The sequence below is a fragment of the Natator depressus genome, chromosome 5 (genome assembly GCF_965152275.1).
Source record: "Natator depressus isolate rNatDep1 chromosome 5, rNatDep2.hap1, whole genome shotgun sequence".
Taxonomy (NCBI): Eukaryota; Metazoa; Chordata; order Testudines; family Cheloniidae; genus Natator; species Natator depressus.
The window spans coordinates 103346705-103369785 of record NC_134238.1 but is presented as its reverse complement, the minus strand read 5'-3'; the positions used below and the strand labels follow the sequence as shown (position 1 = coordinate 103369785).

Here is a 23081-nt window from a genome sequence, read left to right as displayed (position 1 = left end):
TCCATGAATTAAGGACTCACTGAATAGTCTTTGTAGTGCTCCCTTTACAGTCTGTCATGTCAATAGTCAATGGTTTAAAACTCCTTTAGAATGCCATGACATGGTAGACCATAATGATAATGAAGAAACCATTACTACCCAGCTAGTTAGCTGTCATACACCTAGGATACTTGGGTGCTATATAAATAACTATTCTTATCAAATCTCAGATATCTCATAATTGATATAATTTGTAATGCACCTATTTCTTTAGTGTCCATGCACCACAGATTAAGCATTGACACTCTCGAGAGTAACATAGCTTTGAGGCAGACCTTTACAAGCTTGTACAAGCTAACATTTCATTTTCTGTGGAGTGAATTGCTTGTTTATGAGAGGACAGGCTGAAAGCACCATTTATTAATTTTATTTTATAAAGAGCTTTTGTGTATAACCTTTTGCATAATTATTTTTCCTTGTTAACATTGCTTTAAAGCTAACTTCAATGGTTGGAACATATAAATACCCAATGTATTTAAATAACTTGGGCAGGAAAGGTTTAAACAGTTACTGAACATTTACTATTACAGTACAGAACTTGCTTTTCATCTGATGATACACTGTTAAAAACTACCTAAAGACTACTCTGAAAAATAATCTTGTTACCGTCAAGAGAAAATACAGCCTCTCTGATTCACAAAAATAAGTTTGTTTGAACAGTATCTCAGGGTTGCTATTTAATGCCACAGTCACCAAAATCAGGAGTAATTTTTTATTGTACTGTATGAAACTATAATGTTCTTGATTTTGGAGACTACGGTATAAAAAGAGTGAAAGCAGATATTTTATCTGTCATTTAGTATCCTAAACTTGGCAATCATTTTCTTCCTCGTTCAGAACCACCTGCTAAAAACTCACAATAATGTCTTTGTATAGAGTAAATTCTGAAATATGCATCTCATTGTGACTTTCTATTTCAATTCACCTGAGTACAGAGTCTCACAATGTAAGTCTTGAAATCAAGCAGTGAAGTGTACTAGATATAAGAAAATATTTTGAATCTCTAGAAAATTGAGCTGTTTGAAACTACCACTATTCCCTGTACAAACACTCAGCACTTTTGGCTGCGAACCCACTGTAACTTCACTGTGAATAAAATAATTCAACCCCCAAGTAAAAAATACCCTCAGGCTGTTCTAACTTGGCACAGGAAGACCATCCCTGTACAAAGGCTATAGGGGGATCAAGGAGATGCAGAGGTGAGCTTTAACCTGTGTGTGGATCGTCTGCACTCCAACATCTGGGCATTGGATTTTGTGAGTTGCCTTGGTGAAGACAGTCATGCCATCTTGTAAGAGTTTGTTTCAGTTCTATTCAGACAATGGGCCAAATCCTGAAGCAAGTGAAAGTTCTAGCTGAGTAAGGAATTTGGATTTTGGCTTAACATAATTCCAGGTTCTTAATCAGAAAGTTAGTGTTCAACATAAAAAGTCAACATTTGCTAACAGATTCCACAATTATTTCCTATTCTAAGTATAAGAAAATGTTATAGCTTCTCAGAAACAACTGTGCTGGCAACGCTGGTGTTTTATAACTAACACTATAGCAATTCACATTTTTTGGTACAATGTGTATTAAAGTACACAGTCCAGGCATTAATTCACCAACATTTCTTTAGTATTTTACAGAGATGATACATTGAAGTATAAGATGGAATGTAATTTAACAGCCTTGCTGTTTCATATTTGTATGTTCTTTAAATCAGTAAAAGTACCTAGAATGCATGTTACCTTAGCCAGTTACAGCCAGTGCCCTGGATTATTTTTCATTCTTATATCACTTCTGTCAGATATCAACAGCTGCCTCTCCTACAGCTTCATACTGTTCTGTGTTTCTCACCAGTTCTCTATTTAACATTCTAGTAAAGAAGAGTAGGCATTGAGCAGTTATAAAATCAGCATTTAAACATGAGCTGCAGTAGTGAAGTCAGGCTTCCCACTCATTACGCCCCTAATGTGCCTCGACCCTAATCTACAGAGATTGCCTTTTAAGATCTTTCTCTATGTCCACCCAATCCGTGGTCTCTCTTTTGTTGAGACAAGGGTATTAATTAGTGCAACTGAATTTTGTAATGTAGACTAGAAAGTGTGGGTAAGACCCCCAGCCAGTTTTACTTGGGGAACTGAACAAATATTAACACTTCAGTCAATATCAATCCAAGCTAGCCTCAAACTGCTGATGCATTAAGTGAAAGGTGCTATATTCTAGTGTCATTCTAGTGAGCCATCTGGTCTTCTTAGAGAAAGAGCAAAGTAACAAATTATTGCCTGAGTAAGTTACCTTTAGTTTTCTTGAGAACAAACAAAACCCCTGATAGTTATTTCCAGTTTTGAAAAACAATACAAATGTGATTTTACTTTTCCCAAGCAGTTCCATGATCAGTGTAGATTTTTTGGCACTGCTCTGCTTTCGCTAAGATTCCATGATTTGTTTTTCCTTTTAGTCTGTGAAAATTCTTAAAATTTTATTGAAGAAGTTCTTCTAACCTGAATTAAGACACAAAGAAGACACAGAGCTTCATATGAGCAGGGACTGATGAACTGATTCAATAAAAATTCACATCTTCCTGATCATCAGCTCCTCACAGGACTTTGAAGTGCAGTGGAACTTCTTTAAGGTTAAAAGAAAAGGAGTGCTTGTGGTACCTTAGAGACTAACCAATTTATTTGAGCATAAGCATCCGATGAAGTGAGCTGTAGCTCACGAAAGCTTATGCTCAAATAAATTGGTTAGTCTCTAAGGTGCCACAAGTACTCCTTTTCTTTTTGCGAATACAGACTAACACGGCTGTTACTCTGAAACCATTCTTTAAGGCTGAGCTTCATTTGGATAAGAATAATGTTTTAGATAAGTTTGCCCACCCAGCCAGCTTCAGCTACATCCCTCTAATTATCTGTGCATTACTTGCACCTCAGATCCCATATCCAAAGACACCTGCTCTGGTAGGATCCTTATTACTTTCTCCTTCTCAGCTACTCTTTCATTTCCTTTTCCATCCCTTTTTTGTGAGTTCTTCACCCTACTTCCTTTTCAGCTTCTGCTAAGTCCAGAGATCAGCCTCCTACTTTGTTCCAGCTGTCTCTTGGCCCTCTTTAATCCACAGTACTTCTCTGCTATCAGACACAAGGAAAGTATTAGAGTCAAAGATGTAAATGATTTGGATAATGGCATAGAAAGTACATTTATAAAGTTTGCAGACAATAGCAAACTGGGAGGAGTTGCTTTGGAGGATAGTAGATCACAAGTGGAGTCATAGTAGATCACAAGTTAAATATGAGTGAATAGTGTAACACTGTTGCAAAAAAAGCAAACATCATTCTCGGATGTATTAGCAGGGCTGTTTTAATCAAGAAACGAGAAGTAATTCTTCCACTCTACTCCGCCCTGAGTAGGCCTCAACCGGAGTATTGTGTCCAGTTCCGGGTGCTAGATTTCAGGAAAGTTGTGGACAAATTGGAGAAAGTCCAGAGAAGAGCAACAAAAATGATTAAATGACCTGTGAGGGAAGATAGAAAAATTTGGGTTTCTTTAGTCTGGAGAAGAGAAGACTGAGGGGGGGACATGATAACAGTTTTCAAATACATAAAAGGTTTTTGGAAGGAGGAGGGAGAAAAATTGTTCTCTTTAACCTCTATGGCTAGGACAAGAAGCAATGGTCTTAAATTGCAGCAGGAACAGTTTAGGTTGGACATTAGGAAAAACTTCCTGTCAGGGTGATTAAGCACTGGAATAAATTGCCTAGGAAGGCTGTGGAATCTCCATCATTGGAGATTTTTAAGAGTAGGTTAGACAAACACCTGTCAGGAATGGTCTACATAATACTTAGTCCTGCCACGAGTGCAGGGGATTGGACTAGATGACCTCTCGAGGTCCCTTCCAGTTCTATGATTCTGTGTTTGAACTCAATCTAGAGGCAGATGACAGGAGCAGTGGCAGGCCTAAAGAGAACCAGCTTCATGATAAGAGAATCTCTTGATAAGATAAAACATCTGGGAGAGGGACCTATACTGCAGACACTTCTGTTTTTTGGCTGGGTAAGGAGGAGTATGTGGAGAAAAAAACCATATCTTAGACAAGGTGCGAAAACCTATGGGCTTTAGCCAGTCTTTGGCAGTGTTTTATTACTCAATATACCATACCTTTTAGATTGTCTTACTTTAATGTAGTATTTCAAGCTTACAGTATCATTTTCAGCTTGCTTAATGAACTTCCCCAGTATTCAGAACTCCACATTATTCCATGTTCCTCTGTCAATGCTCCCCTAGTGTATTCATCTGCATTTCCAGCCCCCCCCTGCCCTTTTAATTAGTAGAGTTATAGTGTCTTTTAGTGCAGAACTGCAGCTAGTTACATTGGTCTCTAGTCCCTGTCCATGTCTCCTCACCTGCAGCAGGACTTCTGCCTCCTGGTTTGCTCCTCCTTCCTCCTCTGGCAGACGAGCTCTGCTACCCTTTTGTCCCCACCAACAGCTAGAAGAAAGCTATTTCCCATTTGTCTTCATGCTGACGTATCCCTGGTAGCAGATGCACTTCCTAATGTGATCCACCCGCCTTCCTGCTGGTTCCTGGCCTGAGGAATCCATTGGGAACACAGGCCAGGAGAGGAGATGGATTGGCTTCTCCCAGCAGTCCCAACTAGTCCCTGTCTCCCAATGTTCCTCCCTTTGGCCTAACACAAAGCTTCCCAATGACTCCCCCCCAACCTTGGCACATGGCCAAGTTCCAAGTCAGAAACACGTAGAGTCATAGTCTCACTTCTGTTTATGCTGTGCATAATACTTCTGACTGCCCACTTCGCAGTTCTACCTGTCCCATCTCTCTGAGGGAAATATGAGGTAGACATGTAGGACTCTTAAAGCTACACTTCCTTTCATATAATTTTCCCCTGCCTGTTCCTGTTTTTCAAGGGAGGACAAGTTTCTAAGTGTCATAAGAGTTAATAATCTTCTAATGTACTTGTCTGGTGTCTTGTTAGTTGGGTTTTAGGGGCTTTTTGGAAGGGTGAGGTTGTGTATTTTGTTTTCCTCACCAGAAAGTTCATTTCTACCTCACACAATTGTAATTTTTTACTATATTTTACCTGTTAAATTGGTATGATATTTAAGTTGCCCTGTAGCAAAGTGTTATATTTCCACATTACACTTGCACATCATTTATGTCACAGTCTTCTTTTGAATTCCCTAATTTAAAGACAAGACTCAGGACCCAAACTGATTACTACAAACCTTTTGGGGCTTTCACAGTTTCAGCAGGGGTTTTATGCAATGCAGGGCCTCATATGGATTTGACAGCTGCTAAGCAGAAAGCTACATTCATTTAGAAACTCATCTTGGATCATAATTCCTCTTTAACTTAATCTGTAGAATTTAGTAATACAAAGGCGGCACAAAATGAAGCTGAACTGACACATTCATATAGTCATATATATTCATATATTACCTTGCATACAATACACTGAACATAATATTTTTATGCTACCACACTGCACTGGTTTTTACTTGCTGCTTGAATAGTTTTAATCTGAGGCCTTTAGTCTGTACTTTAACCAGGTGTCTGGCAATTATACCCTCAGTGGATTAAGAAAGTGGATCCAGGTAGAAAATATTGTGCCGGTTCAGATTTTTGTTTTGGTGCGAGAACCTGCCATGTAACATATACTAATAGCAATAGTGCCCTAGCCCTGCCTCTCTGAGTGTGTTGGTCTCATTGATCAGAGGAATTGTATATCATTTTAATGTTTCTTTTCATCAGGCTTTGTGGTGCAGATTACAATTAGCCCTTTGCTTTACCACTGAGGGTTGGAGAAGATGAAGTCACATTCTGGCTCGGTGCCAGACCGCCATAATATCAGTTTATCAGTATCAGTGGATCAGATTTGTGCTGAAAGGATCATTTATTTATTTTAAAAAAATATCTTTAACTTTTACTTTTAAGTGACAGAAAGCTAACCACTGTACTTCTACAGTAAATATATTGCAAACACACACATAAATCTGGTACTGATATGAGATTATTACAATAAGTCAGCAGCTAAATAAATCTCTAGCAATGAAACATTTACATTTAATCACCTTAAAAATACAGATAACGTAGACCAATATGCAAGAATCCATTTCTTCTTGGCAAAAATTCCTATTTTTGTTTTATCTTTACACTATTTTTATTATTTACTATAATACTGCAAATAGCATATATTGGTTTTCTATAATCTTGCATTGTAGGATGTGCTCCAGCTATTGAGAAACAATTAGTGTACTCAGTGAACAGTTGTCTGCCTTTTTTATTAAAAGCACATATGCTATGGCATTCATAAAGGTTGCTTGGTGTCTATTTCTACCTACAGCACTATCTGAGCCACTAGGAGAGGTAGGATTAAGATAGGCTTGGAAAAAAACAGGAATTTGAAGTGGCAATTATTAGTATGTTATCTGTTTCCTTCTGTGTTACCAGTGCCTCTTGTATTAGAAGCACTTGGTTGTGCATATCTGATTAAAAAACATGAATGGTACAAGAAAGCTCTTCTCATTTTAGGATACTAGTGTTTGGACTGGCACCTATTATCATTTTGACAGGAAATTCCACTTTCATACAGCCATGTGGGCTGTTTAAGTAGCCAAATTACTTCTGCAAATATTATTTATGTTTTCATAGAATCATAGGACTGGAAATGGACCTTGAGAGGTCATCTAGTCCAGTCCCCTGCACTCGTGTCAGGACTAAGTATTATCTAGACCATTCCTGACAGGTATTTGTCTAACCTGCTCTTAAAAATCTTCAGTGATGGCAATTTAAATCTCCCTCGACAATTTATTCCAGTGCTTAACCAGCCTGACAGTTAGGAAGTTTTTCCTAATGTCCAATCTAAATCTCCCTTGCTGCGATTTAAGCCCATTGCTTCTTGTCCTATCTTCAGAGTTTAAGAAGAACAATTCTTCTCCCTCTGCTTGTAACACCCTTTTATGTACTTGAAAACTGTTATCATGTCCCCTCTCAGTCTCCTGTTTTCCAGACTAAGCAAACCCAATTTTTTCAATCTTCCCTTATAGGTTGTGTTTTCTAAACCTTTAATCACATTTGTTGCGCTTCTCTGGACTTTCTCCAATTTGTCCATATCTTTCCTAAAATGTGGTGCCCAGAACTGGACGAAATACTGCATTCAAGGCCTAATCAGCATAGAGTAGAGTGGAAGAATTACTTGTCATGTCTTGCTTACAACACTCCTGCTAATACATCCCAGAATGATGTTTGCTTTTTTTTTTTGCACTGTTGTTATACTGTTGACTAATATTTATCTTGTGGTCCACAGTGACTCCCAGATCTCTTTCCTCAGTATTCCTTCTGAGGCAGTCCTTTCCCATTTTGTATGTGTGCAACTGATTGTTCCTTCCTAAATAGAGTACTTCGCATTTTTTCCTTTTTGAATTTCATTCTATTTACTTCAGACCATTTCTCCAGTTTGTCCAGATCATTTTGAATTTTAATCCTATCCTCCAAAGCACTTGCAACCCCTCCCAGCTTAGTAGCATCCTCAAACTTGATAAGTGTACTCTCTATGCCATTATCTAAATCACTGACGAAGATATTGAACAGAACCGGACCCAGAACTGATTGCTGTAGGACCCCATTAGTTATGCCCTTGCAGCATGACTGTGAACCACTGACAACTACTCTCTGGGAACGGTTTTTCAACCAGTTATGCACCCACCTTGCAGTAGCACGATCTAGGTTGCATTTCCCTAGTTTGTTTATGAGAAGGTCATGCAAGATAGTATCAAAAGCTTTACTAAAGTCACTAAAAATATTTGCATGAAACTAGGATGTTTGTTCCTCAAGCATTCATCTGCTCCTGGTATTTATTTTCTAGCTGAAGTGATGCATAATCCTCTGTTTTCAACATCTAATAATTTCCCCAGCAATCAATTATGATATCACAAACAGAGGATTATAATTTAATGTCAGGAATAAACAGATGAACTCTTAAGGCTGAGAGAAGAGAAATACAGAAAAAATATAAGTGATAACAGTAGGAATGTTTTAAAAAGCAATATTTTTCTATGAGGCATGAGCTTCCCTTTAGAGACTGATACTGTTTCAGATATTTTAAGAATCAGGAGACTATCCTGATTGTTTCTCCTGTTTTATACTCTTGTGCTATATTTGGTGTATACCTGTGGTTTTCAACCTTTCCAGAATACTGTACTTCTCTCGAGAGTCTCATTTATCTTGCATACCCCAAGTTTCACCTCAATTTAAAACTACTTGTTTACAAAATCAGACATAAGAATGCAAGTGTCACAGCACATTATTACTGAAAAATTGCTTACTTTCTCATGTTTACCATATTTATAAAATAAATTGATTGAAATATAAATATTGTACTTACATTTCAGTGTATAGTGGACAGAGCAGTACAAAACAAGTCATTGTGTGCAATTTTAGTTTGTACTGACTTCACTAGTGCTTTTTATGTAGCTTGATGTAAAACCACGCAAATATCTAGATGAGTTGATGTACCTCAGCGTACCCCCCCGTGGTACTCATATACCTGGTTGAGAAACACTGGTGTATATCTCGTTGTTAGGCTCCACGCTGATTAGTTTTTTCGTGTTGAACTCTGCTTATAAGACTACTAACTTGGAATTTTATTGGGGATAACTTCATTTTGGGGGAGGAATCGCCAAGTTCTGATTCAGGGCAGATCTGCACTACAAGCGCTACATTGGCACAGCTACACTTATGCAGCTGCGAATCTGTAACGTGTTTGGTGAAGATGCTCTCTGCTGAGCGGAGAGAGCTCAACCCCAGGCTCCTGCACCGGTGTGAACTTGAGCTGCTATTCTGAGTTAAAAGCTGAGTTGCTATGTCTTCACTGATATGCTAACTCAGATTAACTAACCCAGGTTAAGAACACACCGTTTTTTGGCAGTGTAGACTTGTGGATGGGGAGGGGCAGAGAATGGTTAAAGCTTTGCTTCAGGAGTGTTTCGGGCTACGGATTGATTCTCTGACTTTATTGCTATTGAAACAGCCATCATCTATTTATTTTTTCTTGATAATGTTTAGCTATGAGATTTGGTGTAATGCTTAAAGCCAGTCAGTAGGAATTCATCAACGTGACTGTTCAGTGTCCAGCTGTGCATTTTGGGCCCAGCCCTGCATTCCTCGTATAACCCAAATTCACATTGTGTGTGCAAAAGAATGGGGGGAGGGTCAGGACCCAAGTCTCTCAATAATAGCAGCCTTTACTATTTAATGTGCAAGCCCCAATGTGTTAGGAAAATCTAATTCCATTGTCAAGTTGCCCTGATAAGGTATTAATGTTCGTGCATTTAGCATTCATGTTTTGCTAATGCGGTATGTAAATCTCATTCTATTAGCAAGTTTTCTGCATAATATATGAGCATCTTATTATAGATTCATCAGATCTTATATGAATTTCTCATTTCAATCACTGACATTGGTGAAAGAGGGTCAAATTGTTCATTTTTATGGGCAGTTGACTACTTTCTCTAATTTTGCATCGTCTATTTGTCTTGATGTGTATCGAGACTTCTGTTTTTCACCCTTCTTTCCATATTTTGTTCTTTAATCACTAGTTTTTCTCGAATCCTTTGTGCTTTTGATGATTTAATGTCATTCCGGTATACAGCACCCAAGCTGTGTGCTGGGAAATTTTGCAGGGAGAAAACCATGAAGCCCCTTCAGCTCCTGGATGCCCCAAACCTTGTAGGCTCTGAAGAGTCACAGATTCCCCAGTCTTGCCCCTCTCCTGATTTGGTGGCATAGAGAGCCTGAGTGGAGCATAGCTCCATGGCACCCTGACGTGTGTGAACTTCCTCCCCGAGGTCTGGCATCCTGTCACTGTTCAACCACTCAGCAGAACTGCACCTCAGTGTGTTGTAAGGAGAGCTCTCACTGATGTGGGACAGGATTTTCCCCCTTATAAGTAGCTTAGTGGATTTCTTCACAAGCAGCAAAATAAGCAGGTTTTGTTTTCCCAGTTTAAAATGATTCCAACAGCCGCTTTCCATTATAGCAGCTTCCAGTGACAAACTTGTTTAGTGGATGGTGCCTTTCTGTTGTAAACACTGCCCAAGTCTTTTCACAATAGCAGAGAAGACCCATTTCCAGCAGAAAACCATTTATAACACAATAGCTAAAAGATTAGTCAAAGCATGGGATGGTAATAACAGTATTACAGATATCGTTATTTCATGTGTACAAAGCCTCAGTACTACACAGCTATGCTGTGAAGATATCCAGTTCTTTGTTAATGACAGCTTTATTGAAGACAAGCTTTCCAAATGAATCTACTAGAAATCCTATTAAAGTGCCATCCATTAAACCATTAGAGCACTCATTAAAACTGTTAGTGCTGACTTGTTATTCATGAGTTATTGGTCTTTCACGCTTCTGAGATGTCTGCCAATACCACTCTACCCTTTGTTCCCGCATGGCTGTTCAGTCCCAAGAAATGTAAATTAGCTTTCTCTCTCTCAAACATTTTTTGTGGGTGGGTGGGGCAGCTGAGGGGTGGCGAATGGGAAGGGAAAAGTAAATTACAGTTAAGGTCTATTTACCTGGATTTGACAGAAATTGTGTTAACTATATCCATATGTACAGCTAAATATTAATCAATGGATTAAGCCATCTGGCCCTACATCATAAAGAAGTGCACAGGGAGTATAATATGCTGCAGTAATGAACACATCCTGCTATACAACTGGTGAATGGCCGACAAAGACATCTGTTGTTTGATTTTTTTTCATATTGTTAAGCAGATTTAGATCACTTAAGCATTGGGGAGTGATTGGGGGAGGGGAAGGAAGGAATTGAACAGTTGAAGATAAGCTTTGTACATTAAGTGTTATTTAATAGTTTATAAATTCCCATTATCAAATAGGCATAATAAAATGCTGAACTCCTTTTTCACAACGAACGCGTAAAGAGCCCATGCACATTCATATCAATGTCCTCCGAATGCAATCAAGTGTCCAAAAATGTGTCTCAAACTTGTTACGTGTTAAAATTTTTTAAAGAGTTGCCATTTAGAATGAGAGAGAGGGAAAAAACCGTCTGGGGGAGGGGAGGAAAGCAGGGCGGGGATGGGGAAGGAAACCTATAATTTAGTCTCACAACTAGTAGTGTTTGTCAGTTTACTCTGCTGGTTTCTAGTTTACTTGTCAAGTATGAAAAGAAAAATATAAGTGACATCTTAGATTTTAAAGTAATTTCCAGTGTACTTTTGCACCATAGGTAGAGCCAAAAAAAGATCAGACAGTGTGTCTCCTGCAATTAGATGAGTAGAGCCAATACAATACATCATTCCTTCATTCTGAGCCAGTGAAGTGCTGAATAGCAAGCTTCTATTTTCATGTGAGCCATGCAAAAGACTAAATACATTGAGCTACTAATTCTGTCTGGCCAGTCACAAATAAAGCGGGCATGCCCTACTCCTCATTTGATCAATTAATTAAATGTATTTATTTACTTAAAGTTCAGAACCCACATCCTGAGACACATTTGTAAACTGTTCCTTTTTGTCTTGAACTGACAATGATTATCTTGATATTAGAACTATGAGCTGAAAATCACTTGGTCAAGTTTTATGTTTATATTAGTTTTTTTGCCATCTAATAGGATAAGAAATTTTATTTTTTTAAATGTGGAAAACCAGGAGGTGTAAGGTACAAACTTGGTGCATCAAGCTCCTTCATTTCTTCAAAAACAGAAGGACAAAAATTGTGTCTCTGAGAACAGTGATGGTGCAAATTGATAGCCCTTTTCTAAGTCAAAATGTGTTGATGAATTCCTAATCAGATGATATGGGGAAACTTGTGCTGCAAAAATATAACTTTATCTGGCAAAAAACAAACACAAAAAACACAACTTTTCATCTTGCCTTTCTTCATCTTTGATCAATTAAATAGCAACAGAGATAAAGAATCAGAACTAACTGAACCAAAATTTCACTGCCCATCTTCTCCCAGGGGATGAAATATGCTGTCGTGGGGTAGCTGAGATAGTACTAAACCAGGATCTTTAGAAGCAGATTGTGACTTGAGTTATTGAGACACAGAAGAATTACTCTCTGCAGCTGCTGACATAAAAAAGAATGGTGTGGGCTGTGGAAGACCAAGCCATGACACTGGAATGCTTTATTAATTACTGGGGAATGTGGAGCCCCTAAAAATAAACAAAACTAGTGCTGTGTCAGCGTATAGGTGGCAGATCATAAATAAAATAGGGAGTTAATAAAATACATGCTAGAAAATACATGCTAGAGCTTTTTATGCTCTGGGAAAAAATAAAACCTTATTCGTTTTTTCCTCACAATTCACAAATCTTAAAAGAAGGGGGGGAGGGTCATGAATTTTGCCTCTTCAACCTCTCACTCCTCACTAAAACTTTAATTTGTTAAGGTCTTCTTCATAATTAAGTCACACAAAAGTTTCAGAGTAACAGCTGTGTTAGTCTGTATTCGCAAAAAGAAAAGGAGTACTTGTGGCACCTTAGAGACTAACCAATTTATTTGAGCATAAGCTTTCGTGAGCTACAGCTCACTTCATCGGATGCATCCGATGAAGTGAGCTGTAGCTCACAAAAGCTTATGCTCAAATAAATTGCTTAGTCTCTAAGGTGCCACAAGTACTCCTTTTCTTTTCACACAAAAGTGTGTCAGTAGGAAAGACAAATCACTGTATTGGTCAATGCAAAACAGAAAAAAATAGCTCACAATTATTCTACATTGTAGTCTGAAAGCAAAGGGTTGAAGGACACTCAGCTAATAAATCCCATGTGTTCTCTTGGGTTTTGTCCTGGAAGTCCCAGAAAAGTTCTGGATCATTTCATGCTGAGGAATATATTACACTTTCTCCATCTACTGAATAATGTATCTTTTTACTCTGAGGTAAAAACGCAGATGCTTTACCCATCTACCTAACACCCTCTCCAAATGACAGAAAGTAATCTTGTAATATTCTAGAAGAATATGCCTTAGAGACTCACTGACATTCAGTTGGATGCTATGTTGTCATTCATCTGTCGGTTGGTCTGTCTGTCTAAAGTTATTGTGCATCCAAGCTTAGTTCCACAGTTGGACCTGCCAGAGTCTATTGTGAACTCTGCTTTTGGCCTCTTAATACTTTGGCTATGAAAATAGTTTGGGCCTGAAAATTGCAGGACTTACTCTGAAGTCAAAGAAGATTCCATCTACAACATTAGAAGAAAATTGGTCAAATTTTAGTCACAAGTCATTCAAAAAACGCCTTCCATTTGAAACTGTAACTGCTAATATCTAGATATGATAAGTTGCTGGTTTAAGGTTCCTACATGAAGATTCTGAGCTATTCTACTAACTCTCCCTTGTAGCCAAACACAGTGGATCATATTAGAACTGACTCAGGAAGAGAAAAGAATGAGTCAGTCTCTGAAATTAAACCCTGATTCATGAAAAGAACCCTGTTCAGGAAAGCACTTAAGCACATGCTTAGGTGTAAGCATGAGCAATGGGATTCAAGTATTCCTTTAAATTTGGCAGGTCCTTTTGCACTATCCTAAATTGGGGCTTGAGAAAGCAAGAGGGAAGGAGAAGCCCTGGAACTAAACTAGTCTGAGGAGAAGTTTGGATGAACTTTTTGTGGTGTGGTCTTGCCTCATGTCTTTGTTACTTACCTCACATTCCTAGATCTCCAGAATACAGCCAAAGCTGCAGGAAGGGGTGAATTTTAAACAAGAATCTGTTTAGTCTGTGTTCTGTGAGGACCTCACTCCCTGACACTGAACATGTGAGCTCTTCATGGCAGGAACTGTGTCCTTTTATTTGTTTCTACAGTAACTGGCACTATGGATTCCCTATCCTGATTAGGACCTTTAGGTGCTACTGAAATACAGATAATAAAGAATAATAATAAGTAGCAATTTAGAGAGTCTCTAAGGCTTGTCAGACAACTTCTTCTGAAGGCAGCCTGCAAAGAGGATTTCTTCTCCACTCCCTTGTATACTAGTATTATAATAATGTTACCAGCAAATTGACAATGGCCAGTGGAAATGAGTGAAGACTGACCTCCGTTCCTAACTCACCACATCCTTGTATATGATTTAGTACAAAGGGTACAGTCTTGGAGTCTTAAAATGCTATGTGACCTGCAGGAAGGGAGTGTTGGTATTTTACAGAAACTTAATAATATTCATAGAATTCACTCTGCAGGATAGAAAATCTCTTGTGGGACTGATGTACAGGGGCCCGATTATCCTTTGCCCTGCACCTTATGTAGTCATCCAGACCAATGCAAAGAGACAGCAAAAGGCTGCAAAATCAGAATAGAAGAGTATTACTCTCACTTTGCGTTGGTGTAAATCACTACATGAGGTACAGAGAAAGGGAGATTCAGGTCCCAGGACTGACTGTTATGTCCAATCTGTTAAGATTCCTTGTGTCAACTAAGAAAAGTATTGTGGCTCCAAACTTCTTTCCTTTTGTCAAGACAATACTATACAGTAATTGTATGTTTTTAAAGATTGTTTCTGTTTAGTGCTTCAACTACATCTTCCATTTGATTGCTAAACATGAAGTTCAGGCATTCTTTAGACTCACCAAACAAAAATAATAATCCAAGGAATAAACCCAGACAGACCAGGTTGATTTATTTAACAAGTATCCCTTAAATAAAAATATTTTCTGTAAAAAACAAACAAAAAAACTAGGGACCAGATTCTCCATTGTAGAAGACCAGTTTGCCCTGCATTACCAGCATAAACTAGGCCTAAGGCTGTTGTAACCAGCGCAGGGAAGCTCATCCTTAGTACAAAGGTGATTCTCTGGTGATGTAGAGTTGGTGTAGGCTTTCTGATCTCATTCCACATCCCTGCTGTCAGCATAGCAAGAAAAACTGTCCAGAAGAAGGGGAGTGTAGCTGAGACACTCCGCTCTGGTCAGATCTCCTACTGCAGCTTGAGCTTCACGTGGTCATTTGCACAACTAAGAGCACTCTGCCAGTGGAGGACCAGCCATGCACAGAGTTAACATCGCGATCCAGTCAATAGAGAGAGTAACTTTAAATCATCTTTGGACACACGCCCTGACATGAGTGCTGTCCAGTTCATCTGGATATCAGAATCTTAACTTACAACTTGGCTAGGCAAGATTTTTAAGAGCCAAATCATAGACCACTGAGTGTGGCCACATAGGTGAGAAAGGGAGAGTAAGGCAACCCAACCCAACACTCCTGCATAGCCTTACAGGATCTGGGGTCCAGTCAGATAGGGATAAGCAGGTTCAGTACGCCCACTAGGTATTTCTCTCCCATTCAGATGGGCGTGGAATCTAGATTCTGTCTCCCAGTGCACCAGCCAGTACAGCTGAGCAGGTGGTGGGAGGTGGGTAGTAAGCTACTGCCAGTATTGTATAACTTCTGCCATGGAATACGGTGGAAGCATGGATGGAATCATAGTTCCTAGCTATGTGCCACCCCTTACACAGGTCAGGCAATAAAACCACAATCTAGCCATTATTTATATTTGCCCATTTGTTTATCATCAAATGTAAAATATACGTCTAAACTGAGGAAGTTCACTGGGTCTTGTCATTATCTCGGTGTGATCTGCAGAGCCTCTCAAGCAAAGTTGGTGGCATTGGCTGCTCCCCAACCGAAATAAAAACATTTCAAAACAGGAAAACATTTGTACATATTCAGAATTTAGTTAGCTAGTATACCACTGGGTTCTGTGAAAACATATGTGGTTAGTAGGCTACTTTAAAAAAAGTTAGTGTGCTTGTAAAATATGTTCTTTTAAAATCTCTTTACATTGCCACAGTTCTCTGAACAAAATAACCAAAATCTTGTTGTTTCTGAGATTGAACTTTGTATCAGCCTTTTTCCTGTCTTACTAAACCTCCCTTCAAAATATAGGCTGTTATATTTCTCATAGCAGCTGTGCTCCAGTAGAGCAAAATCAAACTCTGTCCCCTGTCAAACCCGTGTGGTGAGTAATTTCAGAAGTCTCATGGGCACTAATGATGGAGAGCTAGTCCCCTCTAGGTTGATCTTGAGGTCAAAAAAGCCTCCACTGGACGGAGTGCATCTACAGTATCTCAAGGCAAAGCCATAGAGAGGTGCTGACCTTAAGCTTCAAGACAAGCAGCAAAGCAGTGAGCCTAGTAAACAACCCACACTATTTTCCATGCCATCAAGTTACAGCTCCAACAAGCAGTCTGAAAGCTCCTAAAACAGACCTTTCTTCTTCTCATGGACCATAGTATGTAGGTCACTAAACTTTTTGCCCTTTCCATTCAATAGTCAGAAAACTATAGATGTTTCCCTTTATGATCATGGCTGGGGAATATATTTGAAGGGCCCAGTTTATTTGTTTGGTTTGTAATTCCCTGGCTATCTTGCCAACATGGTTGATGGAATGAAGATGGTCCCCTGTTTGTTGGAATATTTCATACCACTGATGGATGGACTACCTTCTTTTTACTGCCAGTAGCTGCCCTTTTAAGGTTATTCCCTGTGGGGAATGGAGTTAGTTCACGAATCATTCAGGGGAGAGTTGCCCCCAGAACATAAGAGCATAGTAGTGCCGAGATACCTCTATAATTATTAACCATATCAGTTGCTCTATACTATATAACAACTGCACTGGGTAGTGTCACAGAGGGAACACAGAATGCTTTTCATAGCATCCATTTCATTGCCTTCAAAAAGAGAGGTGGGTGTTGATAGTTGAGAGGGCTGAATTTCCCTTGAAGAATTGGAACTCCAGTGAACAAGGGATTCCTTTATACCAGTTGGTTTTTCTGTGCCAAGTCCATTCAGGTAAGCAGTAATAAGTAATCTATTATTTGCTAATCAATGACACTGGGATTTCCTGACCTTTTATTTATCCAGATTGGAGATGTAATAAATTATACAGGTTTGGATTAACACTGACATTTTTTAAATTATACTGTTGTTGTTTCATTTTACTTTACTCTCCCCAGTCACATTTATTTCCTAAAATTTCTGTTTTCACTCTGACAAACTTGTTTATGCTAGATACACTTCTTAGAGCCAAGAATTTAATCTAACTGAATTATAGATACTAATGGGAAAGTACAAAGTCAAAGGCAATTCAGATAGGACAAAGCACTGCTTCTCTTTAATTGATACTTGATCTATAAGAAACTGGTGTAAGTTTGGGTTATATCAAGCATGGAGTCAGCCTCATCTTTTAACCTCAGTTTCCCTTATGTTGCATTGTAACCCAACGTCACAGGATGTAGCAGGCTACAGTTTGTGAAGAGGAATCAAGAGAATTCTTTTTTTTTCTCCCCCAATGGCACTGTAGATGGCGTGTCATGTTATAAATGAAGTTGCCAGATGAAAAAAACATTAGATGAGAAAGGATTAACAGTATCCTTGAACTGGTAGATTCAGTCTAATTACTCTAATTTAGTTTGGGCAGTTTGACACATCTCTAGTTGAACCATAGCCTAAGGGAAACAATTAAATAAGGGCTAAAGAGGAATAATAATTTTTGAAGAAGGTGCTGAACATTTGCGAGCTCAGTAGCTCCTTAGAATATCTTACACCATGAACAGTTAAACTTGTGTAACTAGAAATCTTCATGCATTTGGCCCCTTCTCAATGACATCTGTAATGATTACTTAGCTCAGAGTTAATTCGTTTTAAGTCTTAAATCCTAATGCAGTTTTAAGTCTTCACATGCAGCAATTGTAATTTAACCCCTAAATTTCTTTGACATACTGCAGTATTTCTTGGCTCTTTCGTTGTAACTAGATCAAATTTTCTTTCTACGTATCATCCAGGCGAATAAATGATAGTGGCCTTAATTGTTTCATTGATCTCTTGATTCTTATTCAACCCTAATTCCAGCATTATTCATCTTGGAACAGTAGAAGGGCCAGATTTTTTAAAGATATTTAGGCACCAAAAGATGCAGATAATTCCTAGTGGGATTTTCAGAAGCACTGAGGCACCTAACTCCCAATTCCCAGTAGTTATCTATCTTATATACCTTTAAAATCCTTGCTCTTAATTACTGGTGTAGAAGTTAGTGTCAGTAAACAGGCTGGGTTTTACAACAAAGTGAATTCAAGGATCTGTCCTAGACTGGTGACAATTGTAACTTGTTCAGTACCTCTTCAGGGCAGCTAAGAAGCTTTTACAACAGTTTCCATGCAGCTTTGTATTTTACAGTCTAGCTGAACTTCACCTTTTTGACAATAAAATATACAGAGGGGAACAATATTTATCTCATTAACTACAGTGAGAGATGCCAAATATCTAGAATGTAGATATATGAATGATACCTATATAACAAAGGGAGATTTATCGACTTACTCCAGTGTTCCCAATTTATCTTTCCACAATTGTTCTAGTTAAAATAGTCTGACAACGAGAATCAGTTTGACATTTTTCTTATCTTCAGGCAGGCTGTATAACCAGGGCTGTCCCTACCCATATGCAAAGTACGCAGCTGTGTAGGGCACCAGGAAATTTGGGGCACCAAATATCCTGGTGCCCTAAGCAGCTGCATGCTGCTCCAGCCCCTGCCCCACAGCCCTGCCCCTGCTTCAACCCTGTCCCACCCCCACTCCACCCCTTCCCCAAAGCCCCCGCCCCTGCTCCACCCCAGCCCCACCCCCCACTCCCCATAGGACTGCAGCAGAGCTGGGCCTGCACTCACCGGCGGCGGGACGTGCAGCGACCCGGCCACAGCCACGCACTGGTGAGTTCTGGGGGGCGATTCCCCCCTGCCCCCCCAAGCTAGTCCCGACCCCCCTCTGCAGAGGCCTGGGGTCCCACACACACCCCCGCAGGGCCTCAGAATAGCTAGGGACGGCCCTGTGTATAACTATCTATAAGCTTATAAGATATTTTGAGAATAAGAATCTGTTTTACTACCATATTCCCCTACGGCCCCCAATATGTGTATTATACAGGACCTAACACAAAGGGGTCCCCAGTCTCAGCTGGTGCCTCGGGTGTTACCATGATACAAGTAATAATTTTTAAATCATTTCTTTCTACAGCATAATCTAATATATGTGCAAAAATGTTTGCAAAACACAGGTGGATCTGAAACCTATCAGAATCTTTTTTTTAATCCGTATGTGACTTGAAAACTAATGAATAAAAGGTATTTCTGTAGTTTACAATTCAAAACATGGCTAAAATCTCAGAAAGCATGATTAGCTATCCCTAGATGAGTACTAGATTTCCATTTTTATGTGTCCATATTATTTCATACTCTCTGTCCCTCCTTCCATGTAGAAAGAGAGTTTCTCCTGTTTTTCTCTTTCATATAAGAACAAATGAGAGGCTATATAAGGAAGATGCCTAAATGTAACTGTCAATAGGTGTCAGTATGATCGAGTGCAGTACTTTTTAGGCTGTGGCTAAATGCTTTGTGTCATGCAGTGCTATATGAATAATCTCTGGTTGTGTGGACTTTTTATGAAGCAAAAGTAAAACTGGGAGCGTACTGTTTGCAGTCTTTACTATTCATGTTATCTTGTGCTTTTAAGCTAATATTTTTTCATTTTTTTTAAAGTCAATTGACCCTGGCCAGCAGTTTACATGGGAGCATTCTAATCTGGAAGTAAACAAACCAAAGAATAGATATGCAAATGTAATTGCATATGACCATTCTCGTGTTCTACTTTCAGCAATAGAAGGTAAGGAGCTCTTTAACAAATTAAACTCATTAAATATTAAATGCTAATGTAACAGTTTTACCACTTCTTGTCAATTAAATTAATAGCTTTAAATTCATGTAATAACCGTCCTTTTTCAGTGTTCATTTGCAGTAATTCAATAACATGAAGCGTTAAAAGCTAGACAAGGTCATATATAGCAAGAGGGAGACTTCTTACTCAACACATCTGCTCCTTGTGTGTATGCCAAGTCTTATCTACTTACTTTTTTGACAAAAATTGTTGCTACTTTTTTACTCCTAACAGCACAACTATTAGGGAGTGTGAGATGGTTTCTTGTCTGGCGCTCACATTATCAGCATAATGGATAACTCATTTTCATTTGCCAAATCTTTAGTGATGCTGATAACACACGAGCCAGAAAGAACAGTGCTTGGCTTTCTCTTCCCAGAGTGAGTATGCAGAACTGGCAGTTAGAAAATCCAACTTTTTACTTGTAAACTAAACAATTTTTTCTTGGAAGTCATTGACAGACAATAACTGAATTTCAGGTATTTGTGTTACTGGAAACTCAAAATGTCATTGCTTGTAGATGGGCATGGTAGTATAAATGACAAGGTTTTAGTTGTAGCTGTCTTTGACCGACCATTTTGCAAAGATCTGATCATGTAGTGTGCTTCCCTGTTGTGAGTGAATTAGGCTATCCACGATGATTGGCTCTATAGGGTTTGTTTTGTTTCCCAAGTGCTAAAACAACAGGAGTCACTGATTATCCATCAGAGGATTTTTTTCACTGGCTACCTCTCAATACCTATCCAAGCTGTTTCTTGGAATTAAGGCAGATTTTCAGTTTATTCTACACAGCTGGCCACCATGTATTAGTGATGTCAGTAATATAATTGATTACATATTTAAGTGGGACAATTTAAATGAAAATAAAAATTGCCTTTAGTAAGCTTTGGTAGATCTTGTATATTGAATTGGCTTTAAAATTAAAGAGGACTTTCAGTCCTTGTATCCTGTATGCAAAGACATAGTTGCTTTATTTTTAAGGTTCTATATGTTAAATTGTGCAGTGTTTTAATCTACATTGTGAACACCTTATCTTTGGCTACTCCCAACCTGCAGACATGGAATATAGCAGTGATGGTATTTATAGGTGTAATCAATTCTCTAGTACGCTATGCACAGCCAAGTAAATGCTTGGTGAAGGAAAACACAATTCCACTGGTTGAGCTTTACCTCTGCCTAATTTATTGCAGCTGCATATTGTACGCTTTGATAACACAGAGACAGTTTCTCAAGTATATTAGAAAATTTAAATGATTGCCTTGAAAAATTTGCATATAATAATCATCTTACATTTGTTCCACCTATGGAGCTCATTTAACTGGTATTGACTAAATTTTTTGGTGGTGTCAGTTAAATTTCCTCACATTACTTTATAGAAATATCTAGCTGAACACCAAAGAGTTTACTAAAAATTAGAGTTGTCTCTGCTGTTGGTTAGATTCTCATGTTGTTCCTTTGTTGTAGTTCAGCACACAAAACAACAACAACTCCATAAAATGAGGATAGGTAAATAGTAAAAAAAAAAAAAAAACAAAAAAAACCAAACCACTGTGCAGTGATGCTCTTCTGAATTGTTTAAATGTACTTTGGAGAAAATGGTAAAGTCACAAGTAACTAGTTCTAAAGCAAGGAAGACGATTTTTCACTGGGTGCAGGCTGGGAAGAGAGTTGAGTAACTGACAAAAGAGAAGAACATTTAATTTCAAATAAATCCATTTGTTGACTCGTGAGTGAATTAAGAGATGGCTGGGTTTGAAAAGGCCTGCCAGATTCCCCTTAACAAGTGACCCTGGAAATGAACATGTTTCGGAGATGTGATCAGAATGGGAAAAAGGAAAAAAAACCAAAACCCAGAAATAACACTCAAACAAGGTTAATCGAATTACCAAGTAGACTAACTTTTTAAAATAAAAATTACGAGAATCAAAGAAAAGTTCTAAATAATTCTTTTTCAAGCGTAATATTTGCAGAAAAGGAGTCTACCTGGTAAAGAAATACTTAACGAGATTGAGAAAAACATAAACGCTAACTGTAATGTTTGATTTCCCTTTTTAATGGCATAAATAACCTGAGGAGGTTAAAGTGACTAACTCTTTAAAAATGCTGTTGATCCTAAGTCCATAAAACATAATTATAGCCATATGAAATATCAGTGATAGACTTACACACACAAATAGCTTTTTGACTCCACCGGGTGATTTACCTACCTTTATAAACTTTTCAGGCCTCAATATATGACAACCAAAGCAACATAAATCAAGTGTGAAATGTTTGCTTGTGTTAAAATGATGTGACTTAAAATAAGCAATAAGTTAACTATTTAACTCCTCGTTTCTGAAGTCAGATATATGTCTGAGTTATTTTATGTATCTAACGTGCTAAATTTAATATACTGGCTTAACATTGTGTAATAAGTGTTTCTTCTTCAAGCGTCAATACTTCATTACACTGTTTTGTCAGTCTATAAATAAAAATAAACATTCCCGGTAGGAAAATACATAAGCTACCCAGTATTTCATTTGACAGCTGCATTTGTTTTCAAGCTGCCATGGAAATGAATGCTTTTAATATTGTTACAGAAATATGTTTCAGAGTGACACTATCCACATAGGTCAGGCCTAGCAGCTGGACTATGTTGCATTTGTTATAACCTCATGAGAATCATTGTTCATTATTTTAGATACTTATGAGCCTCATCCAAAGCTCACTGAGGTCAATTGAAAGACTCCCATTAACGTCAATGGGTTTTGGATCCAACCCTGTGTTCTTTCTAAAATTCTCTATTGAGAAATCTATCCAGCTACAAAAAAGCACCACATCCCCGATAATAACATCAGGTGCATAGAATGTCTCAGTCAGACATGTGTTTTGTTTTTTGCAACTGTAGTACTTAACAATCTATCTAGGTATGGTGACCCCCATCACTTAAATGTTTGGGGACCTCAAAGTTTATCGGTCCGGTGAAGAAATGAAGTACAGAGAGACTGAGGTATGTTCCCAAGATCACAAAGGGAGAGCCAGGGATCAAACTCAGATCTCCCGAGTCCTAGTCCAGTGCCTTAACAAACACTATTCGCACAACTGTGATACCTTTGTTCTTGATGCTGTTGTACAAACAAGGAACACAGAAATTGCCAGACTGAGGTGGATCCAAGATCCATCTAGTCCAGTATCCTGTCTCTGACAGTGGCCAGTAGTAGATGCTTCAGCAGAAGATTTAAGAACCCAGTTGTAGACAGATGTGGGATAATCTGCTTTCATCATCTCTAAAAGTTAAAAATTGACTTAAGCCCTGAATCATGGGGTTAAAG

The 23081-nt window shown here is 38.5% G+C and overlaps 1 protein-coding gene across 46 annotated transcripts in view; it reads left to right on the top strand.

Moving 5' to 3' along the window:
• PTPRD (protein tyrosine phosphatase receptor type D) overlaps nt 1-23081 on the top strand; it is a 1647138-nt gene that overhangs the window by 1553469 nt on the left and 70588 nt on the right. For all 46 annotated transcript variants that reach the window (XM_074953350.1, XM_074953349.1, XM_074953347.1 and 43 more), the window contains one exon: nt 19596-19719. In XM_074953350.1, the coding sequence (XP_074809451.1) occupies nt 19596-19719 (124 nt within the window). The remainder of the gene's footprint in view (nt 1-19595; nt 19720-23081) is intronic.